The 18,645-nt window shown below is 38.2% G+C and overlaps 1 protein-coding gene across 1 annotated transcript in view; it reads right to left on the reverse strand.

Annotated features, from left to right (window-relative positions):
• Positions 1-18,645, reverse strand: part of ROBO2 (roundabout guidance receptor 2) — a 474,965-nt gene that overhangs the window by 9,106 nt on the left and 447,214 nt on the right. Inside the window, exons 26-28 of the mRNA XM_086763780.1 lie at positions 12,218-12,400; positions 7,620-7,790; positions 268-528 (exon numbers count right to left, since the gene is read on the reverse strand). Of these exons, the coding sequence (XP_086619906.1) occupies positions 268-528; positions 7,620-7,790; positions 12,218-12,400 (615 nt within the window). The remainder of the gene's footprint in view (positions 1-267; positions 529-7,619; positions 7,791-12,217; positions 12,401-18,645) is intronic.

Below are 18,645 nucleotides of genomic sequence, written 5' to 3' on the forward strand. Positions count from 1 at the left end.
TGCTCGACAACATTGCTAATTGCCAAAACACTGGAAAGAATGCACCAATTAGGTGCTAATGAGATTCCATTGTTGCAGGAGGGGAAACACTTGGGTCACAAGCTCTCACTTCACTTCGCCTTTTCTTAATTTTCCAGCCTGAGCCTCACCAGTGCTGGCACAGAGAGGCACGAGGTGAACCGAGGTGCCTGCCAGTTACAGCGACCTTCAGCCGAGAAGCGTCAATAAGCCGCCGGCATCGCCTCGGCTGGTGCAGCGCACACGCACCTGATCCGAAGGCTTGTTTGTGTTGGGCTTTCCTGAAATCCTCTTGGCGGTCTGTAGAGCTTATCCACTCCTGGGTTTGCCGCTGCCACTCTAATGACGTCCTAGCTTGCCGGTCCAGGGAGCTCTTTGTGTCATCTACGTTGGGTGCGTGCTGCCTCTCAAGAGAGCTTCCTTTCCTCTCTGCCGAGCCTCCGCGCTGGCCAGGGACTATTTGCTGCCTTAAACCCTGACCAGGGGGTGGGTCGGGTGGTGGTGGAAGATCTAAAAAACGTGAATAAGATTTAGATAAACTAACTTTTTAATTGAAACAGAAGGCCTATTTGATGCCGAAAAGAAAAGTCCCTTGCACATGGCACGAATTACTTCATTTGCTGATTTTAAAAGGAGGAAATTTCATGTTAATCAGAAATGTGGTTTTCTGCTAGTTTTTAATTCAGGTTACTATGTTGTTAACTCTTTCTAACTTCCATAAAAATCAATATACTCTGAGCCCTGACTTACATTTCTAAGCATGTGATTTATTTTCTGTGGAGTATACTCCAGCTGGCTCTTTAAGTAACAGCGAGCAATTAAGAAAGGCTATGAAAAACTGATCTGTGCCAGTAGACAATTTCCTCCCATCATACTGGGGCTTGCTTCACCTCCGCTTTTGGATTTCACTTCAGCTTGAGGTTTAAACTCAAATTCTAAATATAGAACTTTATCAAAATGAATAAAATTCCACAAAAATGTTGGGAAAATTATTCAAAAAACCTATTGTCATTGAAAAAATATTAATACATTTGTGAAAACTGTGTGTTTAAGTGAAAGCACCAAACAATGGGTGAGTATTTTATTCATGTACTATTTGAAAGTTCACCCAAGATCCAGAGTCTTCACAGACAAGAGGATGGCCACTCTTAAGTTTAGCAGTCTTGCAAATATAACCAATCGAAATACAATATCAGCCAAACACTGAAAGATGCTTGCCTGGTCTCTCACAACTCCTGTCCTTTTCAAGTTGATCACTTGGACTACTAAGATGCTTGTAGAATTGAAAATCAAGCTTCTAATCACATTTGTGAAGGCAAAAGTACATTTTGTTTATTAATCCTTGACCCTTGTTTATTAATCCTTGTTTATTAATACCTTGATGAGGTAATTATAAAATCTAGTTAATTTAATTCTAAACTTAAGATTTTCATGTAAACTATTTGATAGAGTTACAAGCATCTTTAGTATTATAATGAAAACTCTCCCATATTAAATTCCTTTTTTATATGTAGAATACTTGTTGATAATTCTGGTTTTGGGCAATGCATAGCCCAAATAAATCTGTGCAGCCCCACCAACTTCACTAAATCTATATTAGTTTACACCAAATATGACTTTGTCCTGCTTTCTAGTCTTACAGTGTTGTGAAGGTTTATCAAGGAATTGAACAGGCATGGAAAAGTAAACCTCTGCTTTGCCTGCAAGGAAGTCTGATGTTTATAACTCTACTGAAACTGAAACTCATTTTATAAATTGGTGAGGAGGCCTTTGCAGGGAATTTATTTTGAAGTCTGTAATCAGCTTTATGTAACTCTACACAGACTTTTTTTCATGTCTTTGCTGTTAGAGGTGATACTTATACCTCATATATGGGCCAGAAATGCTTCCAAAGTTGCTGAGATGTCATTCCAGTCAACACTGTCTCTTACAGATAAATGAGGATGTGTGGGTTATTTGTGTCTACAAGGGAAAGAAGTTGTATCTGATGTTGCTCCTGTACCTTTGTTCATAGCTGAAGTGCTATACCCCAGACTAAGATATCTATCTTCTGGCTAGAACAGCCTTTTAATAATGTGTCATGAGCTTGGTGTATGCTTTATGTTCAGCACTAATTTATTTGAGAAATTTTTAGTTATGAATATAGATGCGACCTTTCATGACAATGACTACACTTGAGTTACTGTAGGTGGAAGCGGGAGGGTATGGGAGCTTGCCAATGTTAAAATTGCTTTATAGTGTTGGCTTCCAAAATGGCATTTCTTATAATTGATTTTATTGCAATCATAACCAGTTAATGTACAGAACCACAACACTGGCATCTGCTTATGCAATCTGAAATAGAGATTACTGAAGCTGTGATTTATAAGCACTTTATGGAGATGCATTGAATCCAATAAACACAGTCATAACATGGCATCTGACAATGCAATTTTCCAAGATAAAATATTTACCGTTCAATATAAACATTTTTTAAAAGCAGTATCATAGCAAAATAACCCAGTTAAAATTACTTAGTATTAAACTTCTTAACATACAGTATTCTTCAGAAATTGCCATCTAATAGTTGTTATTAATTAGATACTGAGAAGGGAAGGAGGTTTGTACTTAAACTGTACTGCATATTCTAGAGATAGCTGCAACTCCTGGAATTGCTATAGACTTATGGTGCTGATCTACTGTTAACCTGATTCATGCTTTTATCCATCAACAAATTGGGCATAATGATTGCCTTATGCACAGAAGTGAAATGAAAAGACATGTTTGTAGAGTTCTTTGGGTGTTTTAGATCTGTGTATGAGTTGAAATGAAAAATAAATTTTATCTTCTAATTAAGCTTCACACAATTCTAGAAGAATTACAGGTACTACAGAATTAATGTAAGCTGGCTCCTGCCTGAGTACAGAGCTACTGAACTGTGTTAGACATGTCTGAGATGATCTGTAAGAACAGTTACTAATTCTAGCCAACCATCACCTGACTAAACCTTTTGCTTTTTCATCTTCTTACTCAGGGTGATTGTCACAGTAACATCTACCTTTCCTTTTTTTAAAAAAGAAGCTGAAAGAGAGCTTCATTTGGAAATGTGGTTTTTTATTTGCTCTGCAACTTAAATCCTGTAGTGCAAATCTTCTGCATTAGGTAAATTGCTAATTATGCCCTGTTATCTTGCCTGGGCATATATAAAGACTCCATCTATCTGGAGTCACAAGTTTCTTCCTCCAGCATCACAGAGAACTCCTCTCCTTTCCTCTCCTCTCCTCTCACTTCCCAGCAAACAAGTCCATACAGGACTGCACACAGTGTCTCCACACACATTTGCAAGTATGCACATACGTGATGATTAATGGTTGGCATTTCAAATGCTAGTAAAGGGGCAACAGAGACCAGATGAGTCAGTAGTCTCAGTCCCTAACAGGCAGACTTATTACCACATAGAGGCAAGCCAACTCATTCCATCATGTCAATCACTTCAGAGAAGTTTTCAATCTAGAAATTTAGGATCTAGAATTTTCAGTGAGAATACCCAGAGTGGTATCACTGATTATCACTGTACTTCCATCTAAATGACATTTGTCTTCCAGGTGCCAGGTAAAACACCTGAAAACCCACATTGAGCTAGTAACTTACTAGACCAGTGGGATGTCATCCAGACTACCACTTGCAGCCTCTGATGGCAGGATTACCAAACCTGCAAGGCAATTTATAAGTGCACTGGTGGGGAGGTGATGGTCTTATTGATTATAGTAATGGAGGGATTGTGATTGAGAAGCTGTAGGACATCAGAGTGCCTGATAAGATGCAGATGGATGTTCAGCCTGGGGTTACTCCAGCCCTCCTTTAGAAGGCAGAGCATTGGCCAAATGACTCAGGAACCAGTCAAGCTTTGGCATAGCCTCTTATTATTAACTGGAAAAAGCAGCAAGTTACAAAACCTACAAGTATAAGGACATCCCTTTCTACCTGTGCCAGTGATTTGTTTTCCTAGGTGTGATAATTGCTGCGACATTTAATAAGCCTCTGAACCACTTTCTAGCACCAGAAGGTAAGCATCTTCTCTACAGTGATCTACCTTAGCAAAAATTGATTTATAATACCCGTGATAGCAAATCAGTTACAAAGCTAACAGAAGTCTTAAGTTACAATTCTCCTTTTTAACTCCCAACTGTATTTCCCTTCTACCTCCTCTTTGTTTTTTTTTAAACATCATGCTTAGCTAAGGAAGAACTTTTAACTTCAGTCATGCAGATACTATGCCACCACCTATATGAGAGATTCCACTGTTTTGCAATTTGTGAACACATTGCTTCCAGGAAAACGAATTATTCCTTGAGCACTAGAACTAAACCCCTCCTATTTGTTTTGTTTTGTTTGTTTTTTTTTTTTTATGGTGGACTGTGAGCTCACAATGAAGGTTTTCAACATTTGAGGGATTCATAAGGTATTCTGCCTCTGTGGGTCTGCTGTTGTCTCTGTGGTCTTCTAGGATGTGGAAGTTAAAAAAACAAGTTGTAGAGCAAGACAAATATGAAGACTCAATCTACAGTCAGTCTCTAGAGGATTCTGACCTGTGACAGAAGAAAATGAAGCAGGCTTTTAGGGGATTTGCATGGACTGCTGTCAAACGTAAGCATGAATATTTACCCTCCTATGCTTACGTAGCCAGAGATCTGTGTGCTATGCGTTAAATATTACAGTTTCTTAGGTCTTTGGCACTGTCCCACACGGTTACAGTTAATAAGGAAGAAGTGCTTAGGATGTGTACGGGAAGGGCAGAGAAAGGACATGGCTGGATCTTACTCGGTCAAAGAAAATTTAAAATGAGAGATATCCAGTATGTGATGAGACTTAAATACAAAATGCTAGGACTTATGCAGCTTGGGAATTTGAAAGTGACTGACAAACCACGTATGTTCTCATTTGACAAATCAAAGAAGCAGCAGTTGTAAGGGAATGGACTGGAGACATCTCAAAACCTGGAGAAAATGTATAGTGATGCTTCACACTGAAATCAGGACAGCCCAGGGCTGAACGGACTGGCCTGGATTAGGGCTCAGAATTGCTGGATCTATGCCAGGTTCTCCTACTTCCTTTTTCTAGCCATAGCTTAAGCATAGTGGTATTATCTCACTCTTACTAAAGTTCATTGCAATATTTCACAGAAAGCATCCAGTTACCATTTTTAGTTTCTGTATACCAGAGGTTCCTAAAATCAGTTTATTTACATACACACAGGTGGCAGCAGCAATCTTTAGCTTCCTTAACTGACAAATGTTCTTTTGCAAATTTAGCTATGACTCAGACTTGCCGTTACACTTTAATGACTCATATTCAGTAAGAGTTGAAGTAGAAAAACTGCACAACTTGTGTTTGTTTGCTCCTGTGGTAAGAGAAGATGGGAAAGGATCTTCTATTACTCCAGGACATTAGAAATTTTTGGAAGATATAGTAACTAGATTTATAACAGACAAATGTTAAGCTAACGGTGTCTGAAAGCTGTTATGCGTACTGCCTATGTCTGAAAGGTGGATTGGTATTCTGACTAAAATCTATGACAGAAACTCCAATAAGATTAGTATTTTATAAAGAATAAATAAAAGACAATAGGAGAACCCTCTTTTTACGTAAAATCTGATCTCCTTCACTAATTTAAGACAATGCCATATTTTATGATGGAGTCACTCCCTGAGGAGTCACACCTCCATCTGTCTCACAACCTAAACTGGATTCCTATTAATTTTCTGATGCCCAAATTATTGTTAAACATTTCTATAGAATAGTACTTAAAAGCAGGAGTAAGGTCCCACCATAGTGAGTGCACTACAAACTCACATGTACACAGAATTTGTAGCCCAAAAGTCTCATAGTTTAGGGTGACAGGATATGCCATGCCAAAGGGTTGACCTAACATATGCACAGAAAGAGTACTGCCAGCACCACAAGCGATACCCACAGTTTCCAGTTACTGTTCCCACAGACACATCTGTTTAATGGATCTATGTAGCAGGGAGTCCTCTGGAATATGTCCAGAAGGGGAGGACATTAATGTTTAAACCGATTCAGATCCATATGAATGGAGTCTAAGCTACTTTAAGCTGCTTCCCCAAATAATATGGTAGTGAGGACAAGCCATGGAGCATGAGATGTAACAATAACCCCTTTGGTGAAGACTTTCACTTCTGGAATCTGTTCTCCACCTTTGTGGTCTGACAAACAAGGAATCTGTCACAGCATACTGCAAAAGTGTATCTGTACACTTGATATCATGATTGAGAGAACTCTGGTGGTTTTGGTGGCCACAGTCCACCTTGCAAGCTGTTAATATATTTTATACATGTACCTAGAGTAATAAATTATAAATAAACCAAACTAAATATACTCTCTATCAGATCTATTTATTACGTTACCTGTCCAAAGAAGATAACGAAGGGAATTGGACTTGATGATCCTTATGGGTCTCTTCCAACTTGAGATATTCTATGATTCTCAAGTAATTTCTACTAGAATAAGGAGGATGTTGATACTAAAATCTAAAGTTGTGGGTTTTTTTTAGTATTTTTACATCTTCTCCATATACTGCAAGATTTGTCAAGGTGTACTTGAGATTAGGAGATAGACTCACTAGCATTACACCCACTCCTATGGTTCAGTGTTACGAAAGCCACTGAGGCAGGTGGGACAGTCTAGCTCTCAGAATTGCTCTGCTTTGAACACTGAAAGACAAGTCAGCACAAAGAAAGCGATCACATCTCCATCTGTATGGCACTAGAGATATCCTTAGTGGTCCCTGTAACGCTGTTTTTCCATTTGCCTGCTTCTCCCCTCTGATCATTTCAACACCTACAGGGGCCAGGCTGGAGATCAGAAGAAATGAGGGGGAGGTAGCCAACTGGCCACCTTCCTATCCAGTCCTCCACAAAGAGTAACAGGTAGCAATTGTGCCTTCTGTCAAACTCAAGATGGGGTAGACAAAGATAATGGAAGACTGAGCTGATCTTAGAAGAGCAGAACAGACATGCCTGAAATTTCCAGATGGGAAGCCATGTTCAGAGACAAGTGGAGATGTCAAAAAGGGAAACAAAGTCACTGAGGTCAGTGGATGTCAGACAAGACATGAGGCAGTATCATGAGAAAAGCATAGCATGTATTGCTGTAGCTGTTGGGTCCCTGTCAAAAATAGCACAAACCAAACACAGCATAGTGGGACTGGCTCCATGCTTCTCCTTAGGAATTCATGGCATACTGTTCCTGCTGGGGGTGGCTACTTTCATTTAATGTAAACTTACCCACAGGCCATTTTTTACTGTCACCTCACATGCAATGCAGTCATTTTTGGGTAAGATTTATATTGAGATCTGAGAAAATCTAAGAGATGGTAACCTACTCAGAGCTGAAATGAAGAAAGGCTCCTTGAAGACTCACTTAACCAAGCTCCACATTGCTAGCATTGCAATATTGCTCATATGGCAACCTGGGGCCCTCACTTCACCAAATAAATAATTCATTGTAGCATATATTCCTTAAAACACTGCTCTATGTTCTCCCACTCTGCACACCTGCTTGTTGCAGGTTGTCATCAGGGACTTCACCACAACACTTACCGTCTGTTATTCCCTCCCTACGATGAGGCAAGGGGGGTTGGTCCAACCGTCCTCCCTTGTGTTTTTTAGTGGGCCTCGGCCTCTGGCTCTGATTGACAGCTGCACTGGTGTTGCTGTCAGTAGAGAAAGGACTGCTTGGCCGAGGTCTCTGAGAGGAAGGATATGCTTTGCCTAAAAAAAAAAAGAAAAATCAGATGAAAAAATGTTATTGCCTTGAAATGGGCTGTTCTATTAATGTCTCTTCCAAAACATTAAATTTGGTCTAATTCTCAGAGGTAAGCAAGTGTCCCCTCAAGGTATCCACTGATGACAACTGCTTTAAGACACACCACAACAAGCGAAGTGAGAAACTTGGCATTCCTTTGTCTTTAACTTTTATAATTAAAATCATTCCATCTGTTGTGATGAAACTACTGTATGCCGTGTAACTCCTACCTGCTCTGTGTGCTGAACAGATGTGTCATAACAACTGCTCAGCCTTGAGCAGGCAGGGAAAACAGTTCTGCAATCAGATCAAATTTATCTCCTCCTGCCTTCCACCTTCATGTTTGCCGAGCCAGATTCTCATTTTAGGGGCTCCCATATGCACTGTATATCTGGAGTAACTCCGGTGAGATAAACATAACTGATTTTGCAGCTATGTAGCAGTGTAGCTTTGTATACTTAAGGGCTCTCTTTTCTCAATAAATAAAAATGGGGGTATATTTAAATGCTAAAATTTTCCTGTTCACTTTCAGTATTTTTACACTTTAAAAAATAATGTATTCTGACTGAATTTGTTCCTCTGATTGTTTATATATACATGTACACACTAATCAATCTATGTGATTTCACTTAAAAAAAAAAAAAGATGCTGTTCTATGGAGCAGATCATTAAAACCATCACAACAGGAACTGTAGGAGCACAGTTCATTTACTATAGTCACTTCCTCTTATTTTGTTATTTTTATTCAGTTAACTTAATTGGGCTTCTTTTTTAATAGTAACTGATGAAAACTAAGGATCGCCATATCTTTCTTACTTTTTTTTTTATATGTATGTCATTCTTGCCAAGTATCTTGGGGATGTTAACATTTTAATTCGTTTATAACTGGTACTTACAAATTTTTACTTGTTTTAATCCTATCTGCAGTGGAAAATGTATAAGCCAGGCAGAACTTCTGCTCTTCCAGTGCTACCATAGGCCCAAATGATGTAAGAGTTAATGGAAAGTGGCAAAATGGCTGTTTGGGTTTTTTTTTTCTGGTCAACTGACCTCAAGCTAGTAAGGAGCTTTTTTATCTTCTGGTTAGCTTAGACCAGGATCTACCCTGCTGCAAGTTATGTTTTCCAGTAAAACCTTTCAACAAATGCACTTACTTCCAACATGCTGTCACATATGACCTGATCTAGACAAGCCTAATCAGGAGTAACATGCTATCCACTACACTATTTGAAATATTTCAGTGCAAAGAGGGCAAAGTGAAAAAAAGTAGCCATAATCTCTCTAACATGGTGTTTCACATTAATACACATGTTAGAATAACATCTTGGTATTTGACTTCAGAGATTTCCTGACTGTCTCAGGCTCAATCTTCTACCTTCTGACTGATGTGCACCCTGAGGACACTGCTCTTAGGCAGGCTTGTCTCCCAGCTGTGTGTCACTGCCAGCTGTTGGAGGTTACCACATTTGAACCCCTCATGTGGACATTCCTTGACTCTCCTCTACCAAAATAAGCCAACTGAATGTAAATGGTATGAAAAGTATGACTTTGCTAACCTGGCTCATTTTAACTGAAATGGGTTACAGAACGCCCACCTACACAGCTAATTCTGGAGCTAGGAGAAAGCCGTAATAAGCATTTGGGGGAGGGCTGGAAACATTAACCTCTATAGCTGGCGCAGCTGCAGCCAGACAAAGACAAGTGATCAAGCCCTTTTTCATAGATAAGGATAAAACAGCAGATGAACACAGAAAAAAACCACTAAAATTTCATTTAAAAATAATAAAAAAAGATCACTAATGCAAAGAAATTCAGATATGAGCCTGAAATTCCATCCTAGCTCACAGAACATTGCACAGATGTTTTGCAAAAATAAACTTGCAGCGTGCAAGTGCAACTAGTGGGTGAAGATTCTTCACACTTATTCTCTTGACTAAAGAAATGTGATTATTCATTCAGAATGTTGATTTGAAAAAGAAACAGATACCAAACACTTTCTTTTTTTAGACCTCCATGAAAACGAGGGAAAATAAATAGCACTGACCTAAATCAGCTATGGGGCAAACACAAATGATGTGCAGGCACCCAAACCGTATTTTTCAATGCACCTTGATTACAGCATCTTGTATCTGTATGCAGCCCTTCCAGTAAGAACTGCTGAGCAGTGTCAGACTCTCTATAGTAGATTTAGTGGGTGTAAGTGGAGACAAGGATGAATCCACTAAGTCTTGATTTGATTTCCCAAGGGTGTTAAAAAGGAAAACTGTCTGAACTTTGTGGCAAATCACATGGCGGCTTCTGGAAACTGGAATCAAGGCGTTTGTCAGGAGAGACATCTTGTGCCTGGATCTACCAATGCCTCTCATGCTTGGAAATCAAACACACCCACGTGAGCCTATTAAGTTGGACTTCTCCTTTTGTATCAGTGAGAATATTTCACTGAATGGGCAAAAAATAACTGTCCAAACTGCAAAGGAGTAAAGAGTCAGGACCTTCAAACTCCCTCCAGAGCAATGAACAGAAATAATACTACTGCTTCTCCACTACGAGACACCATTTCGTACGATGAGGGATTTGCCATGGGGCAGCAGGTCCATAATAGGCATGTCCAACTGATCCATGCTACCCTGGAAGGTATCATGTCATAGTGAAACTGAAGTAAGCACTGGGGAGTTATTTCCACTTGCCGAGGCTTTTGTGAGGAAAAAAGAGGAGGGCTGTTTGTTTACATGTGGGTTTTATTTTGTTTCCATTTTGCCTGCTGGATCATTAAGAGCATAAGAAGGTAATAACCATAACTTCTCTACCACAACTCTTTTTTTACCCTAAACTCTAATAGTCAGTCCAAGGAATTACACACAAGTATTCAATTTAAGTGCCTTTTTTACCTAATTAAGCTGGGAAAATAACTGACAAGAGGGCTCTCATCCTTTCTTTGTACTTTCCATTTACATAGCTACAATAAGAAATTATATTTATTAAAAAGTGTCTGTTTATTTGTGTCCATTTACTTTAGTTATGTGTGTGTTTGTTACGGAAACTGTTCTTCTCAATGGCCTGATACAAACAACTTTAACTTTGGGTGAATCTTTGCATTAGCTTTTACTGAGGCCAAGAACAACACCAAAAAAAAAGTTTGGGAAGGATTTGCTACTTTCATTCAAGACTGTTTAGGAGACTCTTCAAGCAAAACAGTGTATTTTAAATTACAGTTGGGCCAAATGTGCCCATAGCAGATGAGTGAATGTCTACATAGGTAGACATGGTGACACAGGAGTTTGCCATCGATTCTCTTCTTCATTCCTAAGTTCCTAAAAGGTAGTGTTTGCCATGAATTCATTGCATGCAGAAGGCCTGCGGTTTTCCGCCCTAACATGTTGAGACATTTTTTAATAAATGCATACATTTTACCAAAGGATAGACTTAATTCCAGACTAATAGTAAAAATTTTTAAATGACAGGAACATTATGGGATCTGTGGGCATGAATCGGCTGAGAAAGCACAACAAAAATACAACCCAAGTTCATGCTTTGTGATTAGATTTGTGGATTTAAATAATTATCTATTTTTGCTATTTTGATAAGACTAAGCAAATGTAAATACATTATTTTTCTCCAGAATATTTAAAAATAATTTTTACTTATATTTTTTTTTTTGTGGTAGAAATAAAACATAGGGAGCTTTAAAAATATGAACTAAATTGTGTTTCCTATTCATTAATTATTTTTAGAAGACTGGCTGTTTTCAAAAGCAACAGTCACTTTACCTTTGTTACATTTAACTTGGCAGATTTAGTCAGCACAATTAAAATTAAATTTTATCAAAATATATTAACTTATTGAATTAAATATTTTTAAAATCAGCTATTCATAAGGCTTTTAAACAGTTTGCATTGTTAACAATAAACACATACCAGTTCACACCATGCTTAGAAAACCTTCACAGAAAAATACACTTCTGCAAGAAGAGATGCAACAGAAGAGCAAGGATGGAGATAATAGTTTAAACGTGAGGTTCATCATTGGAAATGTGAATGATTGCGAGGAGATTTTGTAAAAAAAAACCAAAATAATCAAAGATTGCATGGCAGAATGAGTGATCTTTTCACCGAAATATTAAACGGAGCATATGTCAGTAAATACATAGCAGAGTCAGCACAGAGGGAAACTGCAGCAGACTGAAGGTGCAGATTAAAAGCTTATGCTATTCACTACTTCAAATCACTAAAAATGAAACATAATGCAAGCTTTCATTTAAAATATACTGATAAAACTATCTCCATCCACCTTATTCCATGCATGTTAGATAAGTGTGAGACGCAGGTTTACTGAAAAGAAGAGAATAAGCAGAGACACCCTTCATGCAGAAAGCATCAACTTTGAGTCCACAAACCTGTTCTTGTCAGGCTGGTTCCATCCAGCCTAAAACCAGCTTTATCTGCTGCTGCAACCAGTGCTTGTGCAAAACTGCCGCTGGTAAAGATCGAGTCATCTGAGGAGCTACCTACACTAGATCTATGACTAGAAAAGTTACGATCCTCATCAGACGCAGAACCCCATCCATTTACCATTGAACCTAAAAACAAATGTAGGGGTCTAGTGAGTTGTGCACATTCGATATTTTTTGATCATCTAAAGCTTAAAGACCCACTTAGTATGTCCTTTCTCAACAGGAAATCCAAAATTCATTTCACAAAATGAGCAGTATTAATCTAAAACTTAAAGACACACTTAATATGGCCTTTCACAACAGGAAACCCAAAGTTTATCTGACAGAGCTTGGTATAAAAGAGCACTATCAAAGCTAAGTGGGATCTCATTCATAGCTTGCTCCATGTTGCTTTGATCCTGTAAGCAAAATGATACATATTCTCTACAAATGTGAAGACTCCATAATAAATTCTTTTGAAAATTAATAGATTTTCCCTGGGATTGAAATGAACGTGATTTTTTTTTTCACTTGACTTACTATAAATCAATATCTAGTTTGATATTTGCAAAACAAGGTCTTAATTTAGGACAGCATAAATGTAACTCTCAGTAGATATGGCTCAAGTCAGACATAGGCTTCAAGAGCTATCCTGAACAAGATTGACATTATGTCGTTCTCTCAGTTCAAAATCTTAAAATAGATGAGAAATCTTAATGGCCTGGAGAAAGTTCATTCTGGTGGATTAAAGTTGCTTTTTTTAAAAGGTTAGAAATAATTAAGATTGAAGAGCAGAGTAAATATATACCGAGTCAGTCACTAAGCCAACGCTGGCCTCATGGTACCTTCTAGCTATGGATTACCACCACTGCAGGAGAGGAAAGTGATTGTAACATCATAAAAATGCTGTCAGAAAACCAGATAACAGAAAAAGCATATGAAAGAAATACAGAAACCTTGACATAAGTAAAATGTAAAGAGCAAAATAGTGAAGGAAGGATCCATCTTATTTGCTTTTCATCTATATTTTCTTTTATTATTTCCAATGCATGAAACATCAATCAGCTACCCAACGCGGCAGTACAATGTATTTCAAAAGCTATTGCTCAGTTCAGATTTTTTTCAAAGTACTGAAATTCTGTTTCTTTTGTGGCCTCAGATGGAGCTGATGGTGTTCCATACTTCTAAAAATCATGGGCAAATGTCGCAAGGTAGTTCTACACTGTGCAGTGGAGCAGGAGGCAAAGGAAACTTAGCTAGCACTGAGTACCCAGCTTTGCTCAAGAAACAGGGCAGCCACGCCAAGGAGTTACCAAGTCCAGCTGAGGTGCAGAGCTATCAGACTCCTTTTGGAACCTGAGCTGTCGTATGGCATTACACAGTGCTGTGTAGATGTAGTGTATTGCTCTGAGATAGCACAGGCACCTATCTTGAAATACCTGAAATCTGCTTTTTAAAAACAGAAAAAAAAAACCTGAGAACCCAAGGATTTTTATTTTTTTTTAAAAAAAGCCCAGTAACCCATGAGAATCTGCAGAGAACTGGTTTGCAAAGATACAAGGACACATGTGGAGAGATACATTACGGCCCTGACTTAACTATTCAGTTAGCACAGCTGAATTTATGTAAATGGACATAAGATTTGTAGCAGTATAAGTCATGTTTTTCAAAGCCTTTTTAAAATCCATGTCAAATAAAGTATTATTATGTTCAAAAGTTGTCAACTAGTAAATCACCTCCTTATTAGTACCAAATTGATAGGCTAATTAACTAACAGGGATGTCAAATATGAAAAATATCCTGCAAAAATAAGTCATGAGTACAATAAATGAATACTGGAATTTAGTCAGAAGCACGCTGCACCGCAAAGCCCAAGAACAATGGATTATTTTGTGATGCTGCCATGACCAAACCTTTTAATGTCAGCAAAGTGGCAGGCTACAATAACAAAAGTCCATGCACTCCTAAGATACAAGAAAAGCAAGCGAAGAGGTCTATGGAGGTCTGACAGGCAGAAAGTGTGTTAAGTGCAACAAAGAGTGACAGAGTTTGTTTCTGCTTGCCAAGAGCACACATAAAATTGCTATTTTCCAAACAGGCGCGACCTGATGCAGACAGATGTAAGGAAGCTTAGATAACAGCAAGGGAAGGCTAAAACTGAATTTCCTCTGAGAAGAGAGTTTCTGAACTAACAATCAAAGTGCGATAGGACATCATAGAGAATAGAGAGTAAAAAGGCTTAGCAACAGTTATTGATGATGTATGAAAATAGATACCACAGATAAAACACTTCAGGAAGATGTAAGAAAATGAAATGCTATAGCTGAGAACATTTTCAAACTATCACTTATCAACATATTCTGCAAAATATGTAAGCACAAGCTGAAACATAAAATGTAACTAGACCTACAGATATCAAAGGATGATACTCAGCTGCTAAAAAATTAATACGAATCTTGTTAGTTTCAGGGCCCAAGGGTTTTGTAGAATACATTCTACTCTCTACATAGAGACATATAAAAACAGACAATGTACAGAATAGGTATGGTTTCAGTATGATAGGCACAAAACTATGGATATTTTAAAGGAACTTAGGTTTAAATTTCCACTTGCTCACAGTGTTCTGTCCGTTTACTAACCAGCCACTCAGCTGTTATACAAGATATAATACACATGATAATTTGAATGGGACGCTTTCAGAGTATGTCTAGGAACAATTGCTATTTCTCATCTACTCTTTGAAGGGCTAGACTGAATTTCATTCAGTTAAAAAAGAAAAAAAATCCACATTTTAAGTGTGAAATATACTAAAAATCTGCAAAAGCCCATAATGATCTCTCCAACATGTGTGCATACATCTATCATTCTATACACTCATAAACATGCCAGGTTTTCCTAAAAATAGTTAGATTTTAATTATCAGTAAAGTGCTGTTATCAGACTGTCAATTTTTCAGGCTAACCCTGTAAGAAAGCCCTGTTCCTGAACTCCTCTGCATTCCCATGGACGGCAAGCATTAGCAAGGCTAGGACTACTGCATGCTCCCCATGGATTGCTTCCCCTTCCCCTCTCCTCCAGCAGCTGTGTTAGGAGGGACTGCCCATCAGGTCAGAAGTGTAGCTCAGTTCTCACAGGGACATGAGCTTTACTGGGACATCAACATAGTTGACAACTAAAGCAAAAAATGACCCCACCTGAAGTACTGCATCCAATTCTGGGGTCCCCAAGAGGAAGGACATGGACCTGTTGGAGCAAGTCCAGAGGAGGACCACAAAAATGACCAGAGGGCTGGAGCACCTCTCCTGTGAAGAAAGGCTGAGACAGTAGGGGCTGTTGATTCTGTAGAAGAGAAGGCTCTGGGGAGACCTTATAGTGGCCTTCCAGTATCTAAAGGAGGCTTATAAGAAAGATGGAGAAAGACTTTTTACCAAGGCCTGTAGTGACAGGAAAACGGCAACAGTTTTAAACTGAAAGAGGGTAGGTTTAGATTGGATAGAATGAAATAATTTTTTATGATGAGGGTGGTGAGGCCCTGGAACAGGTTGCTCAGAGAAGCTGTGGATGCCCCATCCCTGGAAGTGTTCAAAGTGAGGTTGGATTGGATTTTGAGCAACTTGGTCTAGTGAAAGATGTCCCTGTCCATGGCAGACGTGTTGGATTAGACCTTTAAAGGTCTCTTCCAAGTCAAATCATTCTATGATACAATGATTATATGATACTTCTGGTTGCTGGGAGCAGAGTCAAAACTTTATAACTGCTGAAGTCAGCAAGCTACCAAGAGACATATACAGCATCCACAGCTGTATGTAACCAGATGGCTAAAGGTGAAATCTCTACATTATTTCTACTGGTTCCTGAGCTATTCAGTTTCCCTGCATAAACATTTTTTTCCCCTCCAAAACTTGCAGCAGTAAAACCCTGACTCACTTCCAGAAGCGTGGACGTTGCCCAGAAGGCATGGGCATGCTGGAGCCCAGCCCGGGCACCTCAGGCCACCACGCAGCTGCCTTAACTTAGCACACATGGTGACTGCTTGTTTAAAGGCATCCACTGGCCTCTTGTTTTCTAAATCAGATGCACATTTGTTTTTCTCTGAACAAAGGCAGAATAAGAGATGCTGACGTCCCTTTTCAGATCAACTGTGCATTTGGAAATGGAACGAAACAGGCTTTTAGTGTCTTCTTTACATGCAGCTCACTATGTGTTTTCCAAGAGCACATTTGAGTTTTCACGCTTTCTGGCAACTGTAAATTTTACTCTTGCTGACAGCAGCAGTAAATGCTTTATGCAAAACAAAATCAACTCTGTGAAAAGTTGAACTCTGTTTTCTTGCTCCATAAAATATCCCTTGGTGCTAATGCAAACAGAAAGCTTCTTTGCTTTCAGGGAAAGGTGAGGGGAATAGAGGTGCTACACCTTCTTGTAGACTGAATGCTACTGCTCTTAGTGGCATTTTGCAAGCAATAAAAATGCTATTTTTCTCTGTAAAGTGTGCTCTTGCTTTACTTAAAAAAAAAAATCTAATGCATTTGTGAAGTAAAAGCTGCTCACAACAAATCTGTCACTTTTGAAAATTCCATTAGATACTTTTCTGTATGTACGACACTCTATGTGGATGCAATGTCCAAATGATGTCGCTGGGACTTGTATGTGTATGCTTATGTGTTTTCCTTCACAACACCATTAAGCACATGCTAATATTAAGCCTCTGCTCCTCTGCAGGTTTTTTTACGGAACAGGGCTAGACTGCTTAGGTTTGTGAAGTACAGATTAAGTCCTTGGGGACTGCTGCTACTTCAGCTGAAACCAGTTACAGAATTCCTTTAGCCTTTGTACAGGAGAAAGACATTATCCTCTTTTGGATATATCGGACTACTGTCATGGTTACAAAGAAAGAATGTCCACTGATTTTGGTGAACTAAAAAGTGATGGCGTAAAAGGGGCAATAGTCATTGTACCATTAAAATAAAAAAAAAAAGAATGATAGAAGGGGCTGAATGTAGAATATAAATATGATCATACTTCAAAAATTAGACCTAGTCTTACACTTTACATTATACTTTGCCTTAAGTGCCCAAATATTTAAATGTATACACCTGAAATAAACATTTAATTTTTAAATTTTTATTTTGGGGCAGGAAACACTAAACAAAAGGAAATAAAAATCATACATACATATTTGGCACTTCACAGGTCCAACCATAATTAATGCCCTTCATAAACATCTAATGAAAAATGAATTTATGTCACTTAGTCAAATTTATTTGTGTTTGCATTTTCAATCTTTCTAGATTTTTTAGTTTCCATATTGCTGAAAGGCACAAAAATTTTTCAAATTTATTCAAGCTGTTAGAAAAGAAATGCACACAGAACATTAAGTAGTTGCTCAAATGTTGCTGAGCAGTAAAATACTATGATAAAGTGGCATCTTGCTGTGTCTCTATTACTTCTTCAGCACTAAAATTAATTTATGATCAGTCATCGATTCATTTACATGTCGTTTTATGCTAAATCCATCCTTGCTGATGAATGCATATCCCTAGATCCATTAAGCTAGAGTAAAGTCTGTGCTTTATAACATGACCCTGCTAATTGTTGCATTACCATTTTTATGAGGTACAAAAAGTAGCAGTTTCCTATTTTCTGAGCACATATTTAATCCATGAAACACATTCTTCCTATTAAATGCAATCTGTCTAACTGCTTATAAAATAGAATCTTTTGCATAGGTATCCCTAAGCAAATCAATATAAATATTGAACTCTGCCATGGTAAAATATGGCTCATGAAAATGATTTTGTGTAATTTTCAAGAATGATTCCATTTGTGCTCAGATGCAATGAATGAACAACTTTTACCATACAGACAGCAATCAGTGATTATTTTAATTAAGATCAAAATATGCCAAATAAGGGATTTTCTTCCTTGCTGAGCTATACAACCTATGGAGAGCTTTATGAATGCGTATTGATATAATCCTATTGGAAAAAAAAATTGTTATCCATTTGCAGCGATACTGTTTACAATAACCTCTCTGCTTATATCAATTTGTATCAGTTAGTTAGGTAGAAAAGGGCTTGTTCTAACTTCTGTGCTAGTATCTCTTCCCTCAGTCAAAATGCACCAGGACTGAAGATACAACAGCTCTCACTATAAACTTCACTGGTGGTGCTGGGAGAGATCAGGAGAGGACAAAGAAAACCCCCAAATCATAATACTTTGATCTGACAAAACCTAGTGTGCTTCTTAGCCATTTCAGTGAGAAAGAATTTAATTTCTTATACAGTCATCATATGCAATTAATTAAGTCTATTAAAGCAGAATAACATAATGGACTCGTTGTGACCATTCATGCCATAACTCTGCACAGTGGTTCATTATAAAGGCAAACA

This window comes from Chlamydotis macqueenii, chromosome 1 (assembly GCF_036417535.1).
Source record: "Chlamydotis macqueenii isolate bChlMac1 chromosome 1, bChlMac1.mat, whole genome shotgun sequence".
Classification (NCBI taxonomy): Eukaryota; Metazoa; Chordata; class Aves; order Otidiformes; family Otididae; genus Chlamydotis; species Chlamydotis macqueenii.